This window comes from Pleurodeles waltl, chromosome 10, assembly GCF_031143425.1.
Source record: "Pleurodeles waltl isolate 20211129_DDA chromosome 10, aPleWal1.hap1.20221129, whole genome shotgun sequence".
Classification (NCBI taxonomy): Eukaryota; Metazoa; Chordata; class Amphibia; order Caudata; family Salamandridae; genus Pleurodeles; species Pleurodeles waltl.
Genome location: NC_090449.1, coordinates 600917297 through 600941862, shown reverse-complemented (window position 1 = coordinate 600941862; position 24566 = coordinate 600917297). Strand labels below are relative to the sequence as shown.

Genomic DNA, 24566 nt, shown 5'->3' with positions numbered 1-24566 from the left:
CCATTGTTCTTCTTATCAGCCCTTCACAGTGCAGAGCTGGAGTATACTAGCTACTGCTTGGTTATAACATATTGTATTGGGATTGTATCAAGCCACTTCTTCACTTCTAGTAAATTCTGTTTTTATCAGTGATCCATTTCAATTGAAGTTGATGATTGGCTCATCAGTAGACATTATGTTGTCATCACTTTCTGCGCCCAGACTTTTTTCTTTCTTCCCAGGTCTTTTCCTAATTCAGGAAACCTCTGCCAGCATCTGGGTACTTACATGTTCACCTCACTCAGAGCTTCCTTTCATGTTATGCTTCCTGGCATCGAACAGGAGCTGTTTCAAGTTACTGATAGCTTTATAAACTAATTTCACTTAAATAATCCAGTTTGAAAGAGGAGAGTTGAAATCATATTTTTGATTTTAGAACCCAGTCTTGCATGTCTAATCTTGTTTCGAAAATGAGAAGTTTGTCAGACTATTTTCACTTTTTCTTCTTAGCTTAAATACAGTTGTAGCACCATCACTCATTATACCTGTCAGTATGAAGTCATAGTGTATCCTTTGCTGTTTGTGTCAGGCAATACAAACAAGCCTTAAATGTTTTATTTCAGGATTTTCTGAGGACGGCTATAGCAGTTGTATGTAGTTCTGTCGCCCACTTGCCTTAAATTCTCTACAATGTTTCCATAAACATACCAGCATTTTGCTGTTTATCTTTGATGGTCGTAAGGCAGTGCTTTGAAAATATATAAATAAGTGCTGGGGCTTAACAGTTTGCTTAGAAGGCTGCCGCTCACTTCCACCACTGGTCTGGTCCTCTTCCACTACTAAGAAAAAAGAACTAAGAAATAAAAGGACTGGAGACGCAGTGTTCTTACAAGACATTTCCAAGCAAATGTAGAGATCCTGCGTGTCTAAGGTCCATGGATAAGTTTACAATCCCCTCACTGCAGTTCTGGGGCCGTATTATACATAGGATTCTGGGGGCACAACAAGCATGTTTGTTCGCTTTATGCGTCTGCGGGGTACAATAGTATTACAGAAAAGGCCACATACGCTTGAGCATCCCCTTTTGTAATACTGACAGTGCTGGTGCACATGTAGCACCAGCTCTATTGTGAGATGACATGCCCTCAATTGCCTAGGGGCGCGGCACCATGCGAATGAAGGAATCTCTTTGCCTCTGCGCTGCATTAGGTACACAGGCATGGAGGCCAACAAGCCCTTAGGAGGCGCACTGAAAGTGGGACACAGAAAGGTGGCGCACTTCAGGAGCAGAGAAAGTGGGGCCCATGGATACCTACTCCCCCAACATCCACCGGCAAGTGGGTGCACCCAGCTGCAAGGGGATCTCCCTCCCGTCTTCAAAGTGCAGAAGTCATCTACATTGTCAAGCACAGAGTGACCATGAGGCAGTCGCTCCATATTTCACTTGAATGTGCTGCCTCTAAGGCAGCAAAAGTTTGCGGCTGCCCTGAGGGTAGTGCATTCTTTGTAATATGGTGCACTGTTCCTGTTTGCACCCAGCACACTTTTTAAAAGGTGCACCATGACCCAAACTGGAAAAGTGCATCATATGCATAATACAGCTCCTGAGGTCTTAACTTACGAACACCCTGGCAATGAGTTAATTGATTTCACCACTTACTGCTATATTTTTGAATTATTTGATCGACATCAAGCGCTTAGGGACGTACTCAAAAGAAACAGTACATTTGTTATAATCCTGGAAATACTAGACAGAGGAGTAGTGGTGGAGTCTCATGGATTCTACAGTTTTACATAGGTTACTAGAGATCCCTCCCTTCGGTGAAACACAGCTTTTAGTTTTGAATGGTAAAATTAATTTTTACTCTCATCGATAACAGTTGAAACTTAGAACAGAAAGTATGTTTCTACAGGCTGGAAAAAAATCACTGAATCCAGCCAAAATGCAGCACCAACCATAAATAATGCTGTTACAAATGTGCAATTTTATTGTATAATATATCACCTCTCAAAGTATTAATAATGCAAGTAGTAGGTTGCTTTACCATGTATGGGTTTGCTGGTGCATTAGGGTGATCTTATCTAATAGATGTGTACATTCATATTACTTTTTCTCAAAGTAAGCTATGTTTTGCTTTGGTTAAAAAAAAATGTGAACTTCTATTAATTACTATATTGTTCTGTGTAATTTTGTTTGATATTTCTAAAAGTAAATGTTTGTTTGAATTGCATATATAGTTAATGGCCTCTTATTGGGTACCAAAACTACTGCTTACTCTAAATAGTATAATCTCTGTTTGATGAATTGTTCAAATAAGAGGGCACTTTTTGTTTAAGGGATGTTCTTCCACCACTCGCTCAACATATTGCCTCCATAGACACCACACATAGCTTCGGTGCTACATTTTGGCTGGATGTTTAGGTGAGTGTTTAGCTCTGTAGCTATTTCGCTAGATGGGGCATTGAATCTTTCATTTCATCACCGCCCTCCGGCTTCATTTGTTGAGCTCAGCCCAACCAGTGAGAAAGAAATACTTTGGAGAAAGTGCCTCCTGTTTTTCAGTGACCTGTGTTCGGCCCCATGTGCGCTTGAAAATAGCGTGTTAGGCCTCAAGTCTCACTTCTCATTATGCAAATCCATATACTCGTTAATACTCTTGGAAGGCACGGTACAGTATAGTCAGGACGAGAGTAAAGGGTTTTATGCAACTGTACCATAGTGCTTAGAAAGTCGCAACAGCTTTTTTTTTTTTGCTGAATGTTTATGAACCCAAAGTAGTGTACGTTTTTCATATGAGATGTGATGCTTAGTATGAAGCCAAAGAGCCCCACTGGAAAAAAAACTGCGAAGCTTGAACAGCGTTTTGGGGGTGTTCACAAGTTTGAGTTCACGACTTGCGTGAATTCCGTTTTCATCATAGACTGATAGGTAGGCTGTTAGGTTAACAAGTGTGCGGGCCACTCTACACTATGAACAATTCATTCATTCATTCATTCATTATTCAAAACGTCCGAGCCGGTCTGATCAACCTGAGTGTCCTTTTGCCAGTTCTTCTTAGTCCTGGATGGGTAGGTACGTGATCCGGTTAGAAAGGTGACGGAAGAGCAGCTCGTGTGACTGATTTAAGTTTTATGTCCTGGCAATATCCGACTTGCTGCTCACGGAAACAGTCCCTCTTAGTGGAAACAGTCTTTGTGATACTGGGGAGCCTGGGGAGTGGCTCCGTGAAGAGTGGCCCAACAACGCTTAGTGGCTGCCACTCTAGCTCTTGGGTACTCATTGGTTCCAGTCCTTGCTAAGCAAGGGCCCTTGCTGATTGATTGCTAAACTGACCTATTGCACTAAATTTAATTGTTAGGTATACACGGTTGATGGGGGGGGGGGGGGGGAAGAACAACATTATTTCTTTCTCCATTAAGGAGAAACTTTACTTCTTCCCAGACCTCCATATGCGTGGCTTGCGTAGTGCAGAGCAAACAAGGCACCCGCTATAGTCCTCAAGAACGCACATGCTTGTTCTCACACGCCTTCAGGAAATGTAGTTGTATGAGCAAGTTGTCATTTGGGAGCAGGTGGTGGCCAACAGATCGCCCTTATGACTGTCAACTGCTAAAACATGTGTCTTAAGCAACAAGTAGAAGAAGTTAAAGTCTGCAATACCTTATCAAGAAGTTATCAGGTGATGGAGTGAACTTTCCTCTTCTAAATGTACCTGTGTCATGTGGGAATATATGTTGCGTAACCAACATTAGATCGTTCAAACTACAGTTCTTCAGTGTTGTTTTAATATTAGTTGTAATACTTTTAAGTGAAAATCTATAGTAGAAGGTCCATCAAATACGATCACTCTGCGTGGGTAATTTTATGGTTTTGGGGACTCTGTTTATATTTAATTATACCTTTTTGAAAAAGAAAGGAATTTCATGTGTCATTTACAGCCAGTTCAGGATTTCTACAAGGTAGATAATTTACTTGACTGTGTTTACCAGAACACGTGTCAGGCAGACATCATCAGAGCTCAAAAGCAAACCGAGTGAAAGAGGATGATATCTTGAGTATGCATAGAGAACTTACCTAACATAGTGAAGAGATATGATCTCTGAAGACTTGAAGGAACTTTGCTATTAAGGTTGTGTGCTGGAGACTTTGCTTTCAATCCTGCATTAATTTATTGTTGGTAATTGTAGTATCAATTTCCTTCTTTCGCCCGTGATCTCGACAGGATGTTCTTTCGTTGTGGCCTTATTCTTGCATTTGAGCATGCAGCATAGTTTTAGGGTAGCAGGTTCAACCAGGGTTAATACGTCCTTTTATGGTTCCAGCGCCCTCTGTGTAAGGTACAGTGGCTTTTAACTTAAGGTACTCTCAGCAGTGGTTGCTCACAGCCCTCCCCAAGAATCATGGTCCCATTTCAGTGAGACCCTTACAACCCTTTTGGTGCTGTTTGACACCCCCCGAATCAAAATGTTGCTTGCTTCTTATTTAGTGGCTTTCATTGTCCCAGTTTGTTCACTTTGTTTGCTCCTCTCCTGGAGCATAGCCTCATTACCTACTCTTTGATTGGCTGGCCTTTCTCTTTCCACTACTCACTTGTAGTGAACTATTTTTCCTTTTTGGCTTAGCACTGTCTGAAATTGAATGTGTTTTCCAGCTCTCTTCCTCTTGAACTTCACCCCCAAATACCCACCCACACGCTGCTGTCTCCCTCATTTGCTGTGTTTTCCCTTCTCCATACTGCCCCACTGACCGTGTTGCTTCTCCCATGTGTGCTGCTTTACCCCTCCACGCCATGTTGTTTCCCAACCAGCTGCTGCCTCGACTTAAAACTGGGGAATGCAACCCAGGTTCTTTTTTATGTCATTCCTGTAATAAACACAACGACACAGTGTCTAGCTGCAAACCTGCCTCTTTGGAAAAATAATTGATAACTGTATATAACTCTATGTACATTCCAAAAGTGTCCTCCAACCACAACAAATCTACATCTGTAGTCCTGTGTCAGATTATTCATATAACCCAATTAGTATACCACTTTGAATCATAAATACCGGTTAGAAGACTAGTATCCCAATCACCTGTACTCCACGTTTGTTTGTATCCATTATAGATTCCATTGCTTCACAAGTGTATCAACTGGCCTGCAATATGAAATTTGTGAAACATGCTGCCTTCGGCTAGAAGGATGTTGCTTGTGCACAAACATTTATTGGTCTAGGGCCTTAAACATTTATCACTTTAAAGTCCGGTGTACTCTCTTCCTCCAACATCAGTTTGTGTGATGAATACTCCTTTTCTCGTATAGTTGCAATTATGTCTTGATTATGCTGTCCTCCAGAACACACTATGAGCTTCGCAGTGTGAGTTTGCTGCATTAGGCCTGATGCAGGGCATCTACTGTCCACCTCCATGTTTCCGGAGGGGAAAAGCCACACATCTACTTTATCCCTTCTGCCAAGGGCGCGCCTGCTAAAATAGGAGGGTTAACTTACAACTTGTACCAATGCACATGGATACTCACAAACCTCTGAGAGGACATGAAGCCCTCCTGCAGGATGCCTTCTGTCAGCTCATTTGTTTGTAGAGTGGTTCACACCCAATGGCAGAAGGACAGAAGAAGCCCTCTCTTGCTATTGAAGTTTAGGGTCATACTAACTTCCTCGCCTGGAGGGTATTCTGTTTGTAATTCTAGTTAAGGTGTTTCTGCAACCAGTTATTAACAGGCTCAAAGTTGCAGTGCTGGGTCCATTGTACCTACCCCACCGCACCTTTGCAAATGTGCCTTTCTCTGGTTGCCACAGTTCTACATTTGTAATACGGTGTACTCTTTGATTTTCCTAGCTACCTACTAGTGCCCCTTTAATTCCCTTCCTCAACAAGTTTCTTCTGTTTGTCTGCCCTTTGGAAGAAACTTTGAAGCATCTGCTTTAGACGAATGAAGTGCATGAGGGCACCATGTGTTGCCCTACCCTCACCACCCAGGAGATAGGACGAACCTGGGCCATCCGAGACATCCTCCCGCTGTGAAGTTTGGAGCTATGGTGTCTCGAGAGGAGCGTGGGTAGGACTGGAAAGGAAAGGGATAGTTGGAGGAACAGAAGGGAGATGCCTGATGTAAAGAAATGCAGTTCCCAGTTGGAGCCGTCAAAGTGTGCAGTCCGCTGTCTGTAGCTGAAACCAAGTAGACCGTAAAAAAAAGTAATGTATGGGCTTTGTAAATTAATATCACCCCCTGGTAAACTCTGGGCCTCCATCGCGTCCATACTTTATTTAAAATATATCTTTATTAACGTTTTAATAATTACAGTACTAACAAACCTAACCCAGTGTTCATAAGTACATGTGATGTACAGATGAGTTAATAAAGTACAGCCTTAGCACTGTCCTCTTAATGTGAATTATAGATCTAAATACGCTGTTACTTTTTACTCTGTCTCTTGCCTCTTGACCAGGAGTCTCAAACCTGCACTACTCCAGGTTGCATGACCAGACCTGGAGAAAATCAGACCTAGTATTGAGATGCTGAGGCCCATATATGAAAATAAAAACTAACTTCTGGAGATTCCTCTTTAGAGACCTAATCCAGCACTGAATGCTATTTTATTTTATTCATTTCTGGATTCTGCTCCTCCTTTCTGTCGTCCCCGCAGGAGGGAATAGATCTGTTTTTCATTTAAAAAAGTACTGCTTTACTTCATTTGTTACTATCTGTTTAACTCGGAACGTAAGCCGGCCTTCATTCCAGGGACAGGGATGCCTTCCTATCTGGTTTCGACTTGCTTCTTCATTTCTGTGTTGTGTTACTTGTATCCAGAAACTTCAGGCAGGTCTTGAACATAACATTCCCATTCTTGACCGTTCTCAAGACCTGATTAGCCATTCCATAAGTTTGCTTATATACATGAACCCACCACTCTCTCCTTTTGACTTTAGATTGTTGCGGACTTGAGATGAAAAATCACAGTATTTGATCGGGACCATCTTGTGTGCCGCCATGTTCTTCCTCTATCTAATCTGATGATCCTGCCAGGAGTGCCCTCTGGGTATTCTATAGCCAATCTGTATGAGTATTTGGTATTTGTATAAGTACAATATTCAGCCCTAATTTTCTTTATTTCTGATACCAATTCTTGAATTGTTTATGATCTCCAAGGTAACACAGACTTGGTGATGCCTAGCATCCATTTGGACAAGAGGTTGTATTACATTTAATGCCACTGCCTCTCATGCTAGGCTTGCGAGGTCCGGTTAGCATGATGGTTTGGTCAGCATGGAAATCTTCTGACCAGTTTAACAGGACTGAACTGCCACTAGCATTTGTTAACCTGTCAGCAGATCTTATTAAAGACTTGGGGGGTCATTTTGACCTCTGCGGTCTTTTGGCAAGACCGCTGAGGGACCGCCGTGCGGAAGATCGCCAGTGGTGGCGGTTTGCCGCTCTGCGTATTATGACCGTTGGCAGCTCTCCGTCCTTTTTCGGACGGAGAGCCGCCAACAGCCATACTGGCGGGCGGCGGGGAAGTGGAGGTTGCTCCACCTCCACCGCCACGACAACAGAACACCGCCCACCGAATCACGTCCTGTGATTCGGCGTGGCGGTGTTCTGTTGACGGTGTGGTGTCGGCGGAGCAGCCCCCATGGCTCCCGTCCCCTCCCAGAGGATCGACGGACCAGGTAAGTCGATCGTCCGTTAGGGGAGGGGGGGGTGTTGTGTGTTGTGTGCGTGCATGGGGGTATGCGTGTGTGTATGTAGAGGGGGTGTGTGAGTGCGTGTATGCTTGCGGGGTGTTGCGTGCTTGGGAATGAGTGCGTATATGTCTGTGGGTATGTCTGTATGGATGTGTGCGTGTATGTTTGTATGTGGGTGTGCGTGTCTGACTGTGTGTGTGGATGTTGGCATGTATGTCGGTGTGTGTGCGTGTATATGTGTTGGTGGTGCCTGCGTGCGTGTCGTGTGTGAGTGAGTGATGTGATGTTGGGGGTCGGGGTGGGGAGGGGGGCCCTGCCACCTTTGGGGGGTGGCAGGGGTGGTAGGGGGTGTAGGGGAGGGAGTCGGGGTGGGGGTTGGGGGTGGGGGGTGGGGGAGACCCCTATCAGTGCCAGGGAAGCAATTCCCTGGCACTGATAGTGCTTACCGCCATGGATTACATGGCGGTTTCAAACCGCATGAAATCCATGGCGGTCAGCCGGGTCCAAATACCGCCGGCGGTATAGTGACGGCCGCCGGGCTGGAGACCCAGGTCTCCAGCCCGGCGGGCGGAACTGAGAACCGGCGGATGACCATGGCGGTAACCGCCATGGTCCTAATTCCAAAAAAAAGACCGCCAGCCTGTCGGCGGTCTTACCGCCGCTTCTCCGCCTTCCGCCAGGGTCAAAATGACCCCCATAATCTCTCTAGCCTGCCTAAAACCAATTACCTGAAGAATGTCCTAACTGTCCAGTGGGTTTCGATTTGAACAGAGATTTCCATCTCAAGATGTTTAAACGGAAAACAGCTCGTTAGGAAAAAGGTGATGCTTTCCTGTGCTCAAAGATAGATTCTTCTAGAGGCAGTTCATCAGAGCTTTAAGGCCCTTGTAGCCACACCGTAGTCTATTGAGCCATAGATGATGGGCTGTGTATCTGAGACAAGACCTTGCCTTGACAGTAAGGCTTTGTGTATAGTGACTGGATACGGATCTGTGGGGGAAGCCACGTGTGCTTACATTTTTTTTTAAAGATGCCAAGAGATTGTTTACTAGTCAGACATTGTTAGATTTTTAGCTGTGCTCTCAGTTGGACTCAGTTAAGTGCTTGTTGCAAGGTAAGTTTGACCTTGAAGGCCATAGTGCTGGAGATAATTTCAAATTAAATATTTCACTATAGATTTGTAGTTTTATTGGTGAATAAATGATTTAGTTCAATTGATTTATATTCGGTTTAAATATACATCATAAAAGATGCTACAATAGAGTACAATAAAAAATACAAAAAAGTACAAATAGTTAAAAATATTAGGATTAACAAACACGTGTTAAAAATTACACTAGTTCATATTAAAATCCATTTGCAATAAAAATGGTTTTCTTATTCTAATCGCCATGTGTACATAACTCAGTACTGCAACACAAATTGGCCACGAGTCTTGGGATTAAAGGAAAATAAGTGCTGGTATACATCAGAAAAAATGAATACTTTTTTTTGTAAAAAAAAAAAAAGTGATTTGGGAACTGTATAAAAACTCACCAAAACACATAAGATGCCAAGTATTTTGTACGGAAATTCCCATTCTCGAGAAAAGGCTGAATAAATCATCTCAGCACAAAGCCGTTGGGGAGGGTTGATTGCTAATGGTAGTACCTTAGTAGAATTCACCAAGGATATCACAATAACTTGAAGCTTGGCAGTTTGTTGCATCTAGGACTCAACACAAAAAGTATTTTTCTTTGCATTTTCATCATAGTATTATAAGGCTGAAGAGCCTGTCCAACAGGGACTGTAATACACCCAAACCGTTCATATGTACCTTATTACTTGCCAGGGCAAAGTGTGCGTTTTTGAAATACTATGTTTTGCTTCCCCAGGTAAATATATTATTGTTCATTCAACTCTTGGGTAACATGCCGAAGGATGCGATTCAGTGGCAGTAAGATGCTAATGTCTTTGGGTCATTTGGAGACCAGGAGGAAAAGAAGTGGCGATTTCACATGTTTCCATATGTTTATTAATGTTTTGAACTGAGCAGATCTCTTGACGGGAAATAGACCATGGGCCTGATTCACAAAGGTGTAAGTTTACTTTTTTTTTTTTCTTTTTTAAATTTTTTTACGGTTTACAAACTGAGTTAATAGTACGTTTGTGACTTAGGACTCCACGGTATAGGTGGTGAATCCCACACATAGAAAAATAGACCTGTCCTATCTTTTTAATTGCGGAGTTCTTCGTCCCAAATGCAGAATCTCCACAGTTGTAGATTTGCTATTAACTCGTAGTTTGTAAAAACAAAGGAAAAGTAAACTTACACAAAAGTATAAGTCTACCTTTAGGAATCAGGCCCCTTGTCTAGTGGTGGTAAAAGTAATCAACAATCACGTTTTTTTCTGATCCACTAAGTAGATCCTTTGTCCTGGGTGGACCATCACCAATTGGGGAAATATATTTGAGCCTCTATATTTAAAAGCAGGTTATCTGCCCAGACGTTTTAAGCTCAAAATGTAAATTAAGTCAATTGAACTAAGTTTAATGACTGCATCTGTTAGGTTTTCCACAAATATTGTTTATACATCCATCATCGATGGTTTAAACGGGAGGCAAGAAACAGCTGAATGAAAATAACCGTCTGTGGAATAGGATTGTGAGTCGCATTGTTTGCTACAAAGTTTTCCTGAACACAGTTGCGAAAAACACACAAATCCACAAGCTAGTTGGTCAGCATCACTGTAAATTGTTCTAGAATCGGGCCTCACAGAAAACGTCATGGTCCTTTTGAAATAGCAGATTCTTTAATTACTGAGATAATGTTATGGTTCTCAGAACCAGCTGACTATTGTCCTGCAAATGCTGAATGGACGAGCATTTTCTTCGACAGCATGTCATCAGTTGAGCTGTTCTCCCTGCATGGGTAGGTAAATTAGAGTAATAGTTTGTAAGCTGATGTTTGGTATCCTGCACCCATTTATATGGGCCCAAGTTCTGTTGCCCATAAACGTAGCACACTTAGACAAGGAAGACATCCCAGTAAGTAAATGTATTTCGTGTGTGTAGCGTAGAACCATTATCTACAGTTTATAACTCAAATGATTCATCCGTTTCCATTGAATCAGTGCCACCCCGGTATCATGGAACAACCCTAGATTTAGCATGCTTTGAGACCTATGTAACCATCTGGCTAAATGTGTTGACCTGTCAAGACTACAATGTTTTAATCAGGCTTAACCTTTTTCACCTAGGCAATGTTTTGCAGCCTGGAGCCGGAGCCTTTGTTGCACGAGTTGCTCAGTTCCTGGGGTAAATTACTTAATTTCCTTTAAACTGTAATCTGATTACGTGCATCTCTCGTGGTGCGTTGTTTGAATTAGCTCATGGTACATCTGATGGTGTTCTGACACAGTTTAGCTAAAGCCGAACATCACAAATCCTAAAATATCAGGTGATTTGGAGAACAAAGCTGTACTTCAAGGTTTTGAATAGGAGCCAAATTTACACGGTGTATAATATTAGTGGCCCAATACTCTTCTGTCTCTACTGCCACGAAAGACACAAACAAACCAGCTCTGTACAGTGGAATCCTTTGTGTTGAGTATCAAGATGTGCTCTATGTACAGATTTGCAATTTCTCACACTTAACGGACATAATAGACAAGGGTGTTCTAGTTTTCAAGCAACAAGCACTTCTCATTTGGATTCCCCCACCTTCAACTTGACTGTACATTCACATTCCTAGCAGTACAAGCAAACCAGACACTGTAAGATGGGTGAATCGGCCACCTTTCCCCCTTTGTCTGTTTGTGTCTTTCGCACCTTTGAACAAGTATGGTGCAATCTGCAGCAAGCGCCCTCTCTTCCTCCGTTTCTCTCTCCCATTCTCCCAGTGAGTTCAGCACCAGTGATAGGAGTGCAGTCGTTCTTCTCGTATACAGAAAATGTACAGGTCAAGCTAGAGCGTTTACACGTACATCTCTGTGTCAGTTTTGCCTTCATAGGTATTATAAAGGACTCTTCACGAGTATTCTTTCCTTATGTGGCCTCGGAAATGTGGGAGAAAGGGCAGCGTAACCTTTGCGTAAATGGATCAGTCAAAGGCATACAATTAGAGGCTTTAGTGGACTGTGCTGGGGGCATTGAGTGAGTTAGCGGAAGGCTGCTGAGTGAGTGAAGTTGCCATGGCAAGGATACTGATGAGTGAATGGTGAGCCAGAGGTTCAGTAATACGCTGAGGCCTTGTGGTCAGGTTATGGGCCCCAAATAAAACCAGGTTGGGTGGAGGAAAACAGTGGCCTTTAAAAAGGTTTAGGGACAGTAATATTCTAATACGTAGGTGGAGTGGCATTATGGATGCATTGTAATGAGACATTGGACAAATGTTACTGCACTGGGCATAAAAGGAGATTATAGAATTGGAAGGAAGCTGTGGCACTGTCGTCCTTAATGGGGTGTGCATCACTGCTAGCCTAAGTAGGTTTATTTTAATGGAGCGGGCTTGGAGCGCATTCTGTGGGGATGAATGAGCATGTCAGCAAGTGATCTTGTTATGCTGGTTCTGGGATGGGGAAGGAACCATTGTGGTAGCTGGATCTCGGGGTAGCTGGATCTCGTTCAAAATGGTGAGGCTATGAAAGCATAAGTGCCCTTTGCTTTGGTGCATCAGGTGTTCTCTTCATTAATGCAGAGCTATACATGATCTCAATAACAAAAACATGTGATTTTTAAGTGTTCCTATTGTTTTCCAAAATAATTTGTTTAGGATTGTCAGGCTTCAGAAATTCCGGTCAAGTATTTGATGCTGCAACTGAGGTCATGCAACACATTTTAATTTTATTAAAGGGAAGTTTCTACAAATATATGCACTGGTGTACAATACAATTGATATCTGTCATTTCAGATACCCTCTTCAAATATTTTTTTCTCCCTTGGGCTCTGTTAATTCTCCTCTATCAATTAGTATTCAACCTATCTAAACCATAGTCGATTTGAGGTAAAGTCTAGGGTCTGATTCGTGCAGTCAGGACCTTACAAAGTTGTATCCCTAAACTCCTTTGTGGTTATTCTTGTTCAGATAATCCAGCATAAAGTAGAAAGAGGAGCAAACCTCTATTAAAGGAAAAGAAAACTGAGATGGGAATGGATGGCAGGCCAGAAGGGTGTGCTGATAGGTGTAATTTGATAGATCTTTCATTGTAATGATTTTTGCCTGGATTACATTTGACTAATGTTTAGGGAAAGGGATGTCCGGGCATGCTTGATTTAGTGGCTGATAGACTGTTTTTTGTATTTTAGTGGCTTTCCAGAGTCTGTTCCTGTGTATTGTGTTAACAGACAGTGTTCCTCAGGTTTGCAAGCTGTCATCAATGTAGCCGGTAAGAAAGCTATTTTACCTAGCCGTAATACAATTATTGTGCAGGTTTTCTTCTCTTAAACCAAGCTTTGCTAAAGCCAGTAGGTCTCACATTTTGCCTGCTACCTCAGAACTGTTAGGCTTCGGCAATGTTTTTTACTAATGCTGTTCAGATGTTTTCCTTTTCCTGCTTCACCAAAAAAGGACTAAAAGAAAAGCAGCATGATGTATGCACACATGCACCATTATGAGTCATGACACTAGGGTGGCCCAACGGACTTCATGTTTGCACCCATCACCATGCATGCATCTATGGGGTATGGCATAGCCTCCATTTTGTTTACTTTTTTATTTACCAATCCATGATAGCGGATGGCTGTCTTGGAGCTATAAATAAAAAAACATTCATTTAAACATGTGTGAAAGTGCTTTTTGTACTAAGAGCTGACTGCCAAGAAATTGCAGCTGTGGGACTCTCCAAAAATCGAGAAGTGAAGGCCAGGGGAGCAACGAAGAAGGAGCAGGTGGGGGCAGAAGTGAACGGGGGGGAGTTGGAGTAGGGAGGAGAGGCAGGCGAACAACAGAGGACTCTGAGGATATAAAAAAAAAAAAATAAGCAAAGCAAAAGAGCAGAGAGGTTAGCATTGGAAGAGCTGGGAGGGGGTAGGATTGACCAACATGAAGTGTGCTGGAGGTATGTATTTAAGGAAACTGTATGCATTTTGCTGAAAGAAGGAAGAATGGTAAAGAAGCTAAGCTCCAGGGAAGGACTAAACACAAGAAGAGGATGGAAATCCATCAAATAAGGAAGCAAACAGTATTGACAAGAAAGCCAACACATCATGAGCAATGGGCTTCCCAAAAATTAGTATTTTCTACAGTAGGTCTCCGACAGCAGCCAACTAAAAGCTATCTATAGACAAGCTCCATTTTTCACCTACATGCAGGAAAGTTCCCATTAGCATTAATACTTGTCTTTCACAAGAGTTAAGCAGGACTAGTATGTGTGGCCCTCAGATTAGCCTCAAACCAAGTATCACAGATGGGCAGGGGCTTTGGTATACACGGTCCCTATTTTGATCTGATAAATAGCACCCCTTTCCCCATTTCCTAATCGTGGTTTTACTGTGTAACTAATCTAGTTGACTACCTATCTTAACACGAGAGAGGACAATGTGCGTTTATGGAGGAAGGCAAATAAATATTTTACATACTGAATTGTCACAGGCTCATATTGGGTCAGAATGATTAATGGTTTTAATTTTTCCTCGGGGAAGAAAACAGTAATTTTTTCTCCCTTATCTTCAAAGCAAAGATCCAAATGTCTTTTCTTGTTAGACACGAGTTTTCAGTGCTTCCAATAAAACTTGTATCTTATTATATTTTCTAAAAAAGTTAATAGTTTTGGTTTTAAAATGTAAACACTCCTGTTCCAGGTGGAATCAGAAATGGTTCATACGACATTGGCTTGGCATGCGGGTAAGTATACTTTTTAATATAAATATATATTTTTAAATTATTGCACAACATATGGTAGACTGAGACGTTTCATTTTCAAATCGATTCTTGTTTGCGTAGTTCTTTTCTTCATTAGAACCCAGAGTAGAAAGCGTGGAGATGGGCAGCTCCCAGATGCTTCATTTATAGGCCATCCCTATCAGTATACGGCCTCGAATACGGCACTCTGAAGTTACTAGTAATCTTTCTGCGTTGTGCCTTTTTTTAAAGTACCCTGTGCTGGTCCTTGACCTGTTTTTTTTCTGTGTATATGTAGCGAACAGGTTTAATTTCACCCGTCAGCTACAAAGTAAGGGATGTCGCTGGCATGCAGTGGCAGTAAAAAACACTTCCCCGAGGTGGGAAATTAACTCCTAATGTAGCAGAACAGTAGGGAAAATTAAAAAATTAAATGTTTTTCTTTTTTTCTGCATTTCTGAGACAATTGGACTTTTTTTTCCTCCTCTCCAAACCGTGAGTGGAACTGGTACACTATTGCAGCGATGAGTCGTTCTGGTGGGGGCTACTGATGTCAGTAAATAGCTCAGAAAAACCTTAGTGGAGTAGTGGATGCATAATAGAATGACATGTAGAGCAGTTTTTTTAGGGTTGTCCTGTGTCTTGGCAGATTAGCCGGCCAAGGACCCAAGTCATCATCTTCAAATAAGCTTCATTCGATTTAAGTACACAAACCATAAAAGCAATCACAAGGACCAAGCATTCAATAAAAAGATACGTTAACTAATAATCAACATACATCGGTGACATCAAATGCCAAAGGTAAAACAAAAACAAAAGTCGGGGTGGGCAAAATCACAATACAGTACATCATAGGGATCCTAAGGCATTTCAAGGTCACAATCCCTACTATTCCTTAACTTCACAGCGACTTTAAAAAAGCTAAGTACACTCAGGGTAATATTCTCCTCCTACATCTGTAAATACAAAAGGATCAGTCTTACTTGCAGAAAGTTGGCCCTTTTCAGCGCGCGTACAAGGTACGTTTTCTGTTGCAACTCATAAAACTGGCAGAACATGGAAAATACATGGTGTCCTGCGGAGACCTATTGACGCAGCTGTATTATTCCAGTCTGTGCCCTTTATACATACCCCTAGGGTAAAACAGCAAAAAAGGCAATAGGTCCATTCTAAACCTAGTTAGCAGAAAGCAGTCTTGTCTACTCTTCACACAAAGCAGGTAGGGTTCCGTAGAGGGCAGAGTTTGTAACAGAACGTGGCACCGACCATAAGGCTTGACGAGTGTCTCCTCCTCTCTTTCCATTAACCTGTGTCTATAGAAACCCTCTCTAGCCCAGGATAAATCAGCCTTGCAAATACCCTCTGGGGAGCTGCAAAGATCGCCCCTGCCCAGCTTCCGAAAATCATCCCGGATAAACTTAAACCAGGGGTGTGAAGTGCATGATCAAGTGACAGACAATCTCTCAGGATTTCCGTGCTTAGTCTGATTCCCATCCTTGACCATAGATCCGGCCAGAAGGCAAGGGGATGAAAAACTATCAGGCCAGAGATGAAACCTATGCCTAATTCCTCATGCACCGACAGCAAGGAGGTACATTGAGGGAGGCAGAGCAGTCGCCGTAGAAACTTATTTTCCTCCCCTTGCAGCTTAGAATTGTTACCACAGCCCCTACATAAGTGACCTTAAACACACATTTGGCGCTATAAACCTGTGTAAGAGACATAACTGGGCTTCTCCCCAACCTGGAGGCAAAACTACAAACTGCAGCGTTGAAACATTAAAAATCCTCTTTCTTCTTGTTGATTAAGGAGAGCAAACTCAGAGCTCAATCAAAAAGTAACCCCACGTAAGAAAATTTAATCTCCTCAACAGTCAAGTCCAACTCCTCCATGAAACTAGCAAAAGAGTTTAACTGAGCCTTCAGGGCTCTGGCAGTTTTCGCTATGAGTACTGCGTCATCCGCGTACAAAAGCACCAGAAGATTACACGTACCGACTCGTGGGCCATCGGACTTCACCTCCCCCAACTTTTGTTCAAGGCGATTGATAAAGGACCGGAGTTATTGTATTATGGCAATAAGTAATTTTCATACTTTCTTATGGGAAAGATTGGAAAGAGGAGTTGCAACATAGGATTATGGTTTACAGAACAGCAGCTATCCTTTGCCAGTCGTTCCCACTATGTCTCACAAGTTGCATGCTCTCTTTGATGGTGATATTGAATCCTTCCACCTTTCCTTTCTTTTCTGGATGATACTTCCTCCTTAACAGAGTTGGCGAACAAAAGAAAGCAATAGTCAAGTGACTGAAACAGCATGTTGCTTTGCATTAGATTGGTAAAGGATTTAAAATCATGGGAGTACATAGGAGAGAAATGTCTTCTTGAGGTTACTAATAGTGGTGTGTGCGATTTTATTTTTAAATCAGGGTGGGGTCTTTTATAGAGGCCATATGTTTTGCCTTGTCTAAGCCAGAGTTTGTCACTGCATTGTTCCACACTCCATCACAAAATGATGTCCACATTTCATCAATCTTGGGTTGTGCAATACTGCTGTGATGCAATGTGAGAGAATACTTGGCTGTTTACCTGGTTGAGCAACAATGCAGTCTTATAGTTTTGGTCATCCTTTTTCCATTTGTTCGTTGTCAGCCTAGTTGGTGATGGCAGATGAATGTTGTGTAGCACAGTTTAAGTGTGCATGACTTTCGACGAAGTACAATAGGCACTGGCGATGTAACATACAATTTTAGGCAATGAGGTATAAAGTCATTTATGTGTGCTGTGCATGCTGTATTTGTGCAAATGCATCTCTGTTATATTTTAGAATGGATTATGAGATTGAGTCAGATGGTTTTGCTGGACACATCTACAGTCAGCCAAAGTTTGATTAAGGTTGGAATGCAAATGTTGGTGACTTCAACAAATCTACCCGTAGGTTATTAACAATGAAAAATTAAGATGGGGCACATGTAGATGCAACACCTGAACAGTCTTTCCCCGGGGCCAATTTTTTTAAGGGTATGATGGCAGTCAGTCCTCACCCAAAGACTTAAAAACAGAGATTGGGATCTGAACTCCCAGCAGTGTCTGTGTCTTTAGAGCTATTGTCAGCATGACTGGCTGAAGTAAGTGTATAAATGAATTTGCAAGCGGGGCTAAGGGGTGAGATAGTTTGCCAATAAAGAAAACTGAAGAAGGGCAATGCCTGACTTAAGCTATGGTTGCAGTTGAGACACACCAGCCCTCATTCTTGGGGAACAGCACTTATTTTTTCCTCAATGAATTTTAACTCAACGCAAGAGAGAAAAATGCAAAAGGGGAAACATGGATGAAGAGAAAGATATTGACAGAGAGAGAGAGAGAGAAAGCACAGATGGAAAGAGCCTGCAAGAGTGGAATGAAGAGGCAGAAAGTGTATGGTGGTGGATTAAAGAGGCATGAGACAAATCAAGACTGTACAGCCTTGTTATTCTGCACCCAGACCTTTGACAGTACTGAAAGCGGACTTCTGAACAAAACTTTGGACCTCAGCACTTAAAAGGTAAGCACTGAAAAAGGGTTGGTATCAAGATGATCTGTTGTGTAGGGAATGACCATCTTTTGGATGGCCTCTAACACACCCTACCGTTTTGCTGGATTTATAGTTCTGTGCTTTTTTTTTTTACCCCTGGTAACCAGGAGTAATGTCCCTGTGCTCCCTCTTTAAATTTGTCAAAAATGGCTTACCCTAATGGGCATGTTTAACTTCCCTTTAAGGCCATAATATGTGGTGCAGAAATAAATTAATGGCATGTCAAGTTAAAAGTTACTTGTGGACTGTGGCACTGATTGTACCATCCACTACACTGACAGAGAAACCATTGCTTCAGGACTACCTGTGTAACTTGACTGTATCAGTCTAATCCTGCTGTACAACCCTTTCAAAATACCCCTGTATGACAGATGAGAAACCTTGATTTTAAAAAGTGTCACCCCTAATTACTCCTTGACACCTAAAAGGTAGGGTGCCTGGTATGTAGAAGTAGAAAATGTGTGAAACTAAAATAGGCGTGATCCTCCAGTGATTAGGTCCCAAAAGCTATTTTCACTGGCATGACTGTAGCTCAATCCTAGAAAATCTCACTTTATGGATTAAAAACTGTAACCTGTAACGTTTGACTGAAAACTGCTGCAAAAGTCATCTAAAGTCTAATTTTCATATTTATTAAATGTCCCAACTCCTTGGTGAAGTTAGATATTTGATAAATATTAAGGAAAAGTAACTTTTAGAAAGTTAACTTTCTCTGTCTGAAAATCCTAGAGCAGTGGTTCCAAACCTGTAGTCCGAGGTGCACGAATCCTCCTTCTGGGGGCCACAACTGCTTAGAAAATTAAATAATATTAACAGATTAGGTCCCCAGCTATCAATAATGACTCTGAGGGGTGATGCCGGAATCCAATAAAAATGTAGTGGGTTCCCCGGGCTCCAGTAAGGATAAAGTGGGAGTCCACAGAAGTCAAAAGGTTGGGAACCACTATCCTAGAGGCTAGTTTGCATTAGCTCTCCAGAAACTACCCAGCCAAACCTTGACCTAAACGACATGTGGCTTGGGGGGTATGGAGGTCTTTTTCTTTCTCTTGCAGGAAGACCAGTTAGGGTGAACCCTGGATGTTCGTTAACTTGTAAATTGTCTTGCTCTTTCACACATAAATGCAAGGTGAGACCTGAAGAAGGCAAGCCTTGAACCCCCCCCCCCCCCTGAACCCAACCAGTCTAGCACCAACCACAGTGGGAGGAAAGTTACCCCCACAATTGGTTTGGAGTGGCCACAGCGGATGGGGACTGCTAACTTCCCTGTCCACACCTCTGGGTGGATACAGAAGGGAAAAATGCTTTCCCATCTTCACTGTTAGAAATTGGGGGCACGGTGGGATTGCTTGCAGTAGAGAGAACAAGAACTCGTGAAAAAGTGGGTAGGGCTACCCTCCGGACTTTGGTTAGGAAGTGTCCACAAGTAACCTCCACCTATTGGCTAGTGCAAGCCATAAATTTGGCACTCCAAGAAACCCTCCTCAGAACACTTTCTGGTCCTCTGGAAGATCAGAAGAGGACTGGACCTGCTGCCTGCCACCTTACATTAGCTCTGAAGGACTGGACCTACTTCATCTTCTACCTAGGACAAAGAAGTGGATTCCAAGGGTCATTTTGCTGACCTCCTGTGTGGCTACGTCTACCCAGAAAGCTTTTTCCTGAAGTGACCAGCTGACCTGTTCCAACTGGCCTTTGCTGGTGGCCTCTGCTAGACTGAGTCCTGGCCTCTTAATTGCCGTATCACTGAGGTCCTGGGAACCCTAGAAGTGACCCAGAAAAGCTGATCCATAAACCCTGAAAAGTTAGGACTTGGAGAAATGTTTGACTTCCAAGATCTCTGGAGCTGTCTAGATATCTTGCTGCAAAGGTTTCAGAGTTTGATGCACTTTCCTTAGATACAGCAGATGCTTTCTCCACTGGAGGATTTTGAAGTCCATAAAAAAAAAAAAAGAAAATCAGAAGGTAAAATCTTTGACCGGAACAAACTCACTTGGTGTAGCTGACCTGTGGTCCACCTAAGACAGTCATTGGTACTAAGGGCCAGATGTATCAAAAACAAATTCACTCGCAAACGGCAAAATCGGCTGTTTGCGAGTGCAAAATAGTGGTCTGCAATGCATCAAAGGCATTCGCAGACCACAAAACTAGAAATCGCAAAAATTGCGATTTTTTTGCGTTGCGACCTGGATTTTGCGAATCGCAATTTGCGATTAGCAAAATCCAGGTCGCAAGGCAATTCTGCAAAAAATCGCAAATTGCGATTTTTCGCAGAATGGTATTTTGCACATGCAAAATACCATGGTCTGCAACCAGGTGGTAACCTGGTGCAAAATTTAAAAATGCAGTAAAACTGCATTTTTAAATGTAACATGTAAAGCACACATGCCCTTTTGGCATGTGTGTACTTTACATGTTCCCAAAAAAAAAATTGGGGTGCAGGAGAGGGGGCCTAAGGCCCCCAGCACCCTGGCCTTTTGCATTTGCAATATTGCGATTTCTGGTTCAGGAATCGCAATTTTGGAAATGCAAAAAATTTGCAGCTATGGGCCAACAGGCCCATAGCTGCGAATGGGGCCAGTATCGCAATTTGCGATTCGGTAATTGCATTTGCGATTTTTAAGAAAACGCTATTACCGATTCGCAAATGTGATACATGGCCCTTTGCGAGTCGGTAATAGCGATTTCCTAAAAATCGCAATTACTGAATCGCAATGGTCCAGAATCATACATCTGGCCCTTAGTGCTTTTTGGTGCTATTTATACTTTAAACTTGAAACATTCATGTCTGGTTCTTCTTATTGGATTTTTGTTGTTTGGTGTCGTTTTGCTCATAAACGTTTACTGCATTTTCCTAATTACTTTTGGGATTTTTATTGTTTAGTGTTTTTGAGTTACTGTTTATGTACTATAAATACATTACACATTGCTCTAAGTTAAACTTATCTGTTCTGTGACAAAGCTACCAGGGGGATTGAGCTCATGTTAATTTAGTGGCTATAGGGTTCACCCTGACAAGTTTGTGTTATTATTCCTTAAGAGGGGTGACTGCTCACCCATCCACTTTCTTACATGTTCAATAATACATTGAGGCGGTAGTAATCTAGGTGATGTGAGTGGCTTGAGCGTTTAAGGAATTGAGATTCTAGAGAGTCGGGCAAATTATATAAAGAGGTATCTTGGATCTAGGTGTCGAGTAAGAGTTGAAAGCAAAGTTGGTGTGAAAAACAGTTTTCTAGTAGACTTGCATTGCTGTCCTCTTCTGCCCCTGATTTATACTGCCGCTTTCTGAAAAGGACATTCCCATTCTAATGGGACCCTAAAAAGTGGCCTCCTTGAATTGATTATTTTGAGAATAGCGAGGGGTAAAAAGTTTCTAGAAAAATAAACTTTCAGCATGTTAAAGGAAAAACTGTAAAAAGTATCAAGCATTTGCAATGCAATGGGTCTTGCGTTTGCTCGAGTTAGAGCTATTAGCGTTGTAAGTTCCTAACTGGACTTTTATTGCCACATAAATTGAAAATAAAAAGTAATACAGTTGACATAAGCAGGTCAATTGAAAGTGCCACGGCCGCAAAGGAGACACAAAAAAGGAAAAAGAAGTTTGCTCAAAGTCAAACATATCGGCAAACATGCAGTTATCCATGTAACAGGGTCAGTCCCCAAGGCGGTAACAAAATCGCCCCAAGGCGGGACAAACGTAAAGCATTTACCAATGTGATCAAAGGATTTTTGGAAACAAGTAAAAGTGATGGGCGTGAGGTGGGTGTGGTTAAAAGCCCACATAGATACCAACACATCGGAAAAGCAGCACTTGCGCGCTGCTATGCTCAACCTAAAAACCATCAGGGTTCTAAAAAAACATGTTTGTTTACCTGTTCAGGTGTGGTTCAAGGTAATAGTGTGGACAGGAACTTAACTAGTAAATTTGAGAAACTCTAGCTGTGCTGTTTTTTTGTGTGTGCGATACTTTAGGCTGAGAGCTGACCTTTTAGTTGTTGAGTCGTACAGGTTGAGCAGTTTTACAGTACGTCCTTCCAGTGTAATTGTGCAATCCTTATCCTTTGGTTTCAGTATTGTTGCTTCACATGTAGGTTAAAAGTGTCTGGGATTGCATTTTCCTCCCAGGTTTCCTATTTAACTTTAAAAGCTGCGGAGCTGCCAATGTTCAGCAATAATTAACCACTTTAGAGGTTGGCCAGAATTTTTCATAAGACACACTGTTTTGTGTTTTAGTAGGTCGATTAATCCATCTTCAATAGATACAGGGAGTGCAGAATTATTAGGCAAATGAGTATTTTGACCACATCATCCTCTTTATGCATGTTGTCTTACTCCAAGCTGTATAGGCTCGAAAGCCTACTACCAATTAAGCATATTAGGTGATGTGCATCTCTGTAATGAGAAGGGGTGTGGTCTAATGACATCAACACCCTATATCAGGTGTGCATAATTATTAGGCAACTTCCTTTCCTTTGGCAAAATGGGTCAAAAGAAGGACTTGACAGGCTCAGAAAAGTCAAAAATAGTGAGATATCTTGCAGAGGGATGCAGCACTCTTAAAATTGCAAAGCTTCTGAAGCGTGATCATCGAACAATCAAGCGTTTCATTCAAAATAGTCAACAGGGTCGCAAGAAGCGTGTGGAAAAACCAAGGCGCAAAATAACTGCCCATGAACTGAGAAAAGTCAAGCTTGCAGCTGCCACGATGCCACTTGCCAGTTTGGCCATATTTCAGAGCTGCAACATCACTGGAGTGCCCAAAAGCACAAGGTGTGCAATACTCAGAGACATGGCCAAGGTAAGAAAGGCTGAAAGACGACCACCACTGAACAAGACACACAAGCTGAAACGTCAAGACTGGGCCAAGAAATATCTCAAGACTGATTTTTCTAAGGTTTTATGGACTGATGAAATGAGAGTGAGTCTTGATGGGCCAGATGGATGGGCCCGTGGCTGGATTGGTAAAGGGCAGAGAGCTCCAGTCCGACTCAGACGCCAGCAAGGTGGAGGTGGAGTACTGGTTTGGGCTGGTATCATCAAAGATGAGCTTGTGGGGCCTTTTCGGGTTGAGGATGGAGTCAAGCTCAACTCCCAGTCCTACTGCCAGTTCCTGGAAGACACCTTCTTCAAGCAGTGGTACAGGAAGAAGTCTGCATCCTTCAAGAAAAACATGATTTTCATGCAGGACAATGCTCCATCACACGCGTCCAAGTACTCCACAGCGTGGCTGGCAAGAAAGGGCATAAAAGAAGGAAATCTAATGACATGGCCTCCTTGTTCACCTGATCTGAACCCCATTGAGAACCTGTGGTCCATCATCAAATGTGAGATTTACAAGGAGGGAAAACAGTACACCTCTCTGAACAGTGTCTGGGAGGCTGTGGTTGCTGCTGCACGCAATGTTGATGGTGAACAGATCAAAACACTGACAGAATCCATGGATGGCAGGCTTTTGAGTGTCCTTGCAAAGAAAGGTGGCTATATTGGTCACTGATTTGTTTTTGTTTTGTTTTTGAATGTCAGAAATGTATATTTGTGAATGTTGAGATGTTATATTGGTTTCACTGGTAATGAAAAATAATTGAAATGGGTATATATTTTTTTTTGTTAAGTTGCCTAATAATTATGCACAGTAATAGTCACCTGCACACACAGATATCCCCCTAACATAGCTAAAACTAAAAACAAACTAAAAACTACTTCCAAAAATATTCAGCTTTGATATTAATGAGTTTTTTGGGTTCATTGAGAACATGGTTGTTGTTCAATAATAAAATTAATCCTCAAAAATACAACTTGCCTAATAATTCTGCACTCCCTGTACAGTAAAAGAATGAGTGATGCCCCTACACTTAGCTTTATAAGTGCTCCTAAAATTGAATGGGCATACAAAATAAGATGCATTCTGTGATAGGCTTACGACAATCAGAATGTGACTAAAATATTGTAATTGGCATCATCACATTGACAAATTGCTTAGCTCCAAGCATGCTGCCTTGAAAGAATTAAACACCTATTTTGACGGACCTTACATTTTGTGAAAAACTACTTTATGTCGATCTGCTGTTTTTTATCTCCTTTATTTATTAAAAGGTATATATAGGAAAACTAGTTTGAGATGTTTTAGGAGACTTACATTACTTGACCAACTGAGATTAATACTGAGCATATTATGCAAAGATTACTTATGTTGAGGATGGAGGGGTGAACGAAGTCTCTCTCTCCCTCTCCCTCTCCCCGGTAATAAGTCTTACATAACTGAAATGTTGATACCTTTAACCGTGGTTCAATGCTTCCCCCGTTAGTCCACTGCCCTGAAACCGACTGAGTCCGTAAAGTAGCTTTGTCGCATTTTTGTGAACTTTTAGGTCTCTTTTCACCTTGATCAGTCCACAATGGGCACAATTGCTTTCTGAGCAATTCTCCCCGGGCTTGCTCTGTATATGGTAATACTTTTTCATAACAGTAAATGGGCCGAGAATGAAATCTTTCTTGGTGGTCTGCTGTC

The 24566-nt window shown here is 42.1% G+C and overlaps 1 protein-coding gene across 1 annotated transcript in view; it reads left to right on the top strand.

The window, feature by feature from the left end:
- The window catches only part of ACAA1 (acetyl-CoA acyltransferase 1), an 87844-nt gene that overhangs the window by 15356 nt on the left and 47922 nt on the right, over nucleotides 1–24566 (top strand). The window contains exons 3-5 of the mRNA XM_069211059.1: nucleotides 10906–10963; nucleotides 12953–13032; nucleotides 14447–14489. Of these exons, the coding sequence (XP_069067160.1) occupies nucleotides 10906–10963; nucleotides 12953–13032; nucleotides 14447–14489 (181 nt within the window). The remainder of the gene's footprint in view (nucleotides 1–10905; nucleotides 10964–12952; nucleotides 13033–14446; nucleotides 14490–24566) is intronic.